Here is a 6,000-nt window from a genome sequence, read left to right on the forward strand (position 1 = left end):
ATAAAAACAATAAAAAATAAAATTTTAAAAGGTGAATTTTATGGAATGTAAATTATAATTCAATAAAGCTTTTATGAAAACCTCCCCCAAAAACATGCCGACCTGAAGCAAGTTACTGCTTAGAAAGGAATAAATATAAATACAGTGTTCTTGTGAGAGACAACCATGATAAATTGGTGTGTCAATTCCAAGTGTTAGTGATCACACTGAAGGGAAACGAAATGGAAAGAAAAAAAATACATTTTTATGACTTTAAAAGAGAAAGAATAGTCTTTGTTAATGATAGCTGTTGATAATTAAAACTTAACAAGATATTCAGCCATGAAAAGAAATGAAATCCTAACACATGCTATTAACATGGATGAACCTTGGAAATATTTTGCTAAGTGAAATAAGCCAGATATTTATGACAAATATTGTATAATTCCACTTATAAGAAGTACATAGAATATGCAAATTCATAGAGACAGGAGAATAGAGCTTACCAGGGTTGGGGGAGGGGAAAGGGGGGAGTTATTGTTTAATAGGAACAGAGTTCTAGTTTGTGATTATGAAAATGTTCTCGAAAGAGATAGTAATTATACAACATGGTGAACATGCTGAAAACCACTGAATTATATACTTAAAAATGACTAAAGTGGTAAATGTTGTGTTATGTATATTTTACAACAAACAAACCTCAACAATAAGAAATAACCCAAATAAAAATGGGCAAAAGATCTGAAGACATCTCACCAAAGAAGATATGCAGATGGCAAGTAAGCAACATGGAAAGACGCCAAACATCATATGTCTTAAGGAAATAGTTAAATTGTTTTAAATGAGATACCACTACACATCTAGCAGAATGGTCAAAATCCAAAACACAGACAAAACCAAGTGCTGAGCAGAAGGTAGAGCAACAGGAACTCTCCTTCATTGCTGGTGAGAACGCAAAACAATACAGTGGAAGCCAGTTTAACAGTTTCTTAAAAAAACTAAACATACTATTAATATTACTATATAATCTAGCAATTATACTACTTGGTATTTACCCAAATGAGCTAAAAACTTATTTCCACATATAAACTGCATGCAAATGTTTATATCAGCTTTATTCATAATTGATAAAACTTGGAAATGACCAAAATGTCCTTCAATAGATAAAAGGATAAACTATGGCACACCTAGACAACAGATTATTATTAAGCAGTAAAAAGAAACAAGCTACCCAGACATAAGAAGACATGAATAACCTTGAGTACACACTGCTAAGTGAAAAAAAAGCCAGTCTGCAAAGGCCACATACTGTTTAATTCCAACTGTATAACATTCTGGAAAAGGTAAAACTAGAGAGACAGTGAAAAGATTCGTGGTTGCCAGGGGTTAGTGGGGAGGGAGGGATGAACAGGTGGAGCACATAGGATTTTTAGGGTGGTGAAACTATTCTGTATGATACTATGATAGTGGTTATATGTCATTATACATTTGTCAAAATCCACAGAATGTACAACACGAAGACTGAGCCCTAATGTAAATTATGGACTTTAGTTAATAATGTCATATTGATATTGGTTCATCAACTGTAACAACTATACCATGCTAATGCAGGATGTTAGAAATAGGGGCAACTAGAAGGAACGGGTATGAGGCGCTATGTGGGAACTTTCTACACTTTCCACTCAATTTTTCTGTGAATTTAAAACTGCTCTAACAACAACAACAAAAAATCCACTAATGATTTTAAGTGCAGGGGAGCAGGGTTTAAGCCAAAGCCAATGAGTTGAGAACTACAGACTGGAGGCAAATTTATTCAGTCCAACTAAGAACACAGAATGGAGTAAAATGAAGGAATCTTTTCAGCCAATGTTACATAAAAACTACAAAACTTTGTTTGAATTTAATTTACTGCCATTTATGCTTGTATGAGTGATATTCAAACTGTCAATTACTACCATTTACAAATAATTAGGAAATGCCTTTGATTTTCTTTATTCACAAGGTACTGAAGCAAAGCAAAAGATCTGGGGAAAATATTTTGCTACCCAACTCCACATCCATTTGTCCCACTGGGATTTTCTGAGTAACATAACTACTCCTAAACAAAGCAGGTTGGCATCAAACATCCTTTGAGAGTTTATGCCATTCAAGAAGCGCTTATGTACTGCAAAATGCCTATCCTTAATTCTAACAAGTACAAAAGGGTGACAGGCTTTAAACCATGTAACTCAATGCTGACCTTTTTACTCTTGCTTTAAAAGGCAAAGAGGATGAACCACTTACTTACCTTACTGAATCACACCAAGAACAGGTTTTTGGCCTCTCTGTTCAATGCTGTATTACTCAGTGAAAAGACAATCACTGATAATCATTCAGGGTTACCCCCAAAAGAAACTTTGCTGCTTTACAAAGCCAAGACATATTCAGTCACCCTTACCTGTCCCTCTAGCCCACACGGGTTCTTCAAAGCCTGTGATGGAGAAAGAATTACAAAACTTCAGAGGATAATACAACATCTTAGGTGGCCTTTCCTACCCAGGGCTCGGAGTCTAAAAAACAACTCGCAATATTTTCACTTAATCAAGCACATGCTGCATGTTTCTCCTTTACAGGATCTAGATCTATAAAGAATTTGCATCCCCATTGCCAGCATCTCATTCATAAAGTGGAAGTAATAGTAACAATGATCTACCTGAACTTTGGCAATCCCTAGAGGACAGTTTTACTGCCTGTGATTAGCACTCAAAAGCAAGCTAAATCCAAAGAGCTGCAAATACTAGTTACAAAATAACTGTAAAATAAAATAAATATGGCTATAAAATAAAGCCACAAAAGTTTAGAGCTATAAGAGAACACATTATCTAAACCCAGTGTTTATATAATTATGTATTTATGTTTAAGTTGTACTGGAGAAACACTTCTGTTTATAAACATAATAAACATGACTGAAGAAAAATAATACACAAACATTAATATAGTAGTACACAATGTAGCAAGCATCTCATGATACCAGAATGTCTGAAATCCAGGACACAATGGTTGACTCCACCCTCTATTTTAAGAGGTCACCTGACCTGATCAAGTAGTAGTTAGTAGTGGTAGAATACATTAGTAGAGTTGGATGTAGAGAGAACAGAATACCTAGTTCCCCATCAGTCTTTCCCCCAGATTACAGGGCTGATCCATTCCATTAGACAGCTTAAATAACCCTTCAACTCTATCACTGCAATGTTCCTTCCTACCAAAGAATTCCTGCCCCCAAAAAAATAGTAGTAGGAAAACTGTCAGTCACCCAAAGGAACCCTCCTCAGATTCAATGCCAAAATAGAAAATACCAGTCCAAATCCTAGGGCTTGGTGCAAGAGCTTCCATTCCGGGCAAGTGAGATGGGGCAGAAGTAAGAGCTCTGCATTGGCAGGGACTCCATCTCTGGCTCAAACCAGGTGGATTCAAAAGCTCTAGTCCTGCAGCCAGAGCTGTGTGACTCAGAAGAAGTGTTTTCCCCAGTCTCTGTTTCCTCATTTGCAAAATGAATCTAAGCACATGAGATAATTATAGGTGAAGAGTGCCTGGAATGAAGTACACCTCTGCAAGCACAGGGGTAGCAAAATATTCACTGCTACACCCTTAGTGCCCAGTGCAGCCCAGTGCAGTACCCAGTACACCACAAGCACACCAAAAGTTTGCTGAGTGAAGCAGAGGACCCACTAAAGCCAGCCTGAGGTTCAATCAAAATTCCTGGGCCCAACCTGTGAGTGGGCCCCCAACTTACTCCAAACCAGGGACCCACGTCCCCAAACCAAGAATGGCCTTGATCATTGACAAAAGAAGAGTCTGTTCATATGTTTCAGGTAAAGCACAGCCTGAGAATCCGCATCACATCACAGTCCTGTGTTCATTTCATCCCAAAAGATAGGCACTCTGAGCTGCCCTGGCATTCCATTGTCTCTCTCTTCATTTTTAGAAGCAACAAGCTGACAAAATGACATCTCAGGCACCTGACTTTTATAAGTGCCCTTTAAAGAGGCTTGGGAACAATTCTCATAGCTAGGACTCTATTCTGCTAAGGCAACCTTTCTTAGCTGAAAGGTATCACCTACTAACAAATCCATCACAGAAACAGATAAAATAACAGAGTCAGAGACAATTCCACTATCTGCCTTCATGTGGTTCCTGATTCTTAAAACTAAAAGATGAACTGAGCTATTTTTAAATGGGGAGACTGAAAAGGCACCAAAAACGTTCTCACAATCCAAAGCACTCATCCCTAGAGCACGCTTATTTGGCCAGAAAAAGAAACTCTCTGGCTCTGCAAAACTGAAGCAGAATGCAAAATTGCATCTCTCCCCTTGTACCAAAAGGAAAAAACGCAAAAATGGTTTTACAAAAAGTCCAAGAATGTTTGAAATACGTTTAAACTTCTTTCTGAGGACTATGGACATTACTTCTCAGACCTTTACGTTTTCAAGGATAATGGGAGAGGTAAAAAGGAGAGCTTGGGAGCAGGAGAGGGAGAGAGTTGGGATATGTACATTCTATTTTTAAACCCTCGCCCACAGTTTAGAGTAAAGGAACACTCTGATTCTCTACTCCCACCCCTATCACCTTCTGCTAAACGCAAGAATCAGAACCTGCGCACGTACTGATTCTAGATTTAGAGATCACTGGCTGCCAATACTCTAAGGAGGCGCAAGCTAAAACCAAGCATTCCACCCAGGGAACCCGGCGGCCTGACTGGGCTGGAGCTGCGTACAGGGAGCGAAGCAGTCGCAACCCGCCTTTTCCCAAGGGGAGGCAGCGCCCCCTCGGCAGGGCACGCTCTATTCTCACGGCTGGGCACCCAAGGCTGAGCAACTCTGCCCTGTGGGATCTGCCCGCAGGCTGCGGCGCGCTGGGCACTCTGGCCCCACTCCTGAGGACACCTGCGTGCCGTGCACGCCCACCCGCGGTGCCCCAGAGCACCACCCGCGCTCGGTCACCTCCCGACCATCCCCGAACGCAAAAGGCGGAGCGACGGGTCTCTCTCTTCATCTGATGGTTGCCGGTTCGCCTGCTTTACGTATCCATCCTGCCTCGGAGGCGTCGACACCGGTCCCCCAGTGTACCGGGAGCAGAAACCCGGCGGATGCGCGGGCAACCCGGGCTGAGCGCCACCTCCCAGTCCCTCCAGCCCCGGGGCCGCGTCCCCGCGGGGCTCGGGACACTCACTCTTGAGCGCGGTTATGAGTGACTTCCCGTCCTTGATGAGCTCCTTGATGAATTTGTTGGTCTTGTCCAGCTCTGCTTCGTGCGACTTGAGCGTCTCTCGGAAGTGCGGGCTATCGAGGCAGCAGTCGCTGAACTCGAGAGCTGGGAGCCCCATGGTGCCCGCGGCGCCCAGCCGCGGGGGCGCGCCTCCCCCGGGACCCGGGCTGCCCGCTCCCCAGAGCACGCACGCGGCAGGATCCCGACCGGCTCCTCCGACGGCCGCCGGCTCCACAGGTGTGGCGCTAGCTCGCTCACCGCGCGGTGACCTCCGGCACGCAAGACTCCCGAACCGAGCCCGGACCCTGCCGAGGGGCTGCTGCTCCGGGCGCGGGCAACGGAGTGGTTCGCGAGCAGGAAACGCAGCGCCGACCCGCAGCGGCGCCGGGAAGCAAGCGAGCGAGCCAGCGAGTGCAGACGCCGCCTCCCCGCCTCCTTCGCTAGCTAGCTCTCGGCAGCCTCGAGCGCCCTCTCACAGCAGCCTCGGCCGCCCCGCCGGCGTCTGGGCCGCTCGAACCTGCTAGCGATGACTTAATCCCCGCCGGGCCAATCAGCGCACCCTCCCCTGCCCGACCCTCGGGCCGCCCGGGGACGCCCGGCCCTTCCGCGGTCTTGATCCAATCAAAGGGGCCTGGAGGCAGGGTCTGCCGCCGGGGGCGTGGCCCTCGCCAACGCCTAGGTCCGCAGCGCAAACTCCGCCTCCTATTGCCCTCCCGGCGTTGCAGATCCCGAAACCTAGGGGTGAGCGTTGCTGTGCACTCGCTCCAGCACCCTTGC

At 44.9% G+C, this 6,000-nt stretch overlaps 1 protein-coding gene across 7 annotated transcripts in view; it reads right to left on the reverse strand.

Moving 5' to 3' along the window:
* ARHGAP26 (Rho GTPase activating protein 26) overlaps positions 1–5,740 on the reverse strand; it is a 469,263-nt gene extending 463,523 nt beyond the window's left edge. Inside the window, exons 1-2 of one of the 7 annotated variants that reach the window (XM_023187730.2) lie at positions 5,188–5,737; positions 2,417–2,449 (exon numbers count right to left, since the gene is read on the reverse strand). In XM_023187730.2, coding sequence (XP_023043498.1) covers positions 2,417–2,449; positions 5,188–5,341 — 187 coding nt within the window. In that variant the 5' untranslated portion in view covers positions 5,342–5,737. Of the gene's footprint in view, positions 1–2,416; positions 2,450–5,187 lie in introns of all 7 variants that reach the window. The other 6 variants (XM_023187733.2, XR_003309454.2, XR_003309455.2 and 3 more) reach the window with 6 other exon arrangements.
* Between the last annotated feature and the right edge of the window lie 260 nt (positions 5,741–6,000).

This window comes from Piliocolobus tephrosceles, chromosome 4, assembly GCF_002776525.5.
Source record: "Piliocolobus tephrosceles isolate RC106 chromosome 4, ASM277652v3, whole genome shotgun sequence".
Classification (NCBI taxonomy): Eukaryota; Metazoa; Chordata; class Mammalia; order Primates; family Cercopithecidae; genus Piliocolobus; species Piliocolobus tephrosceles.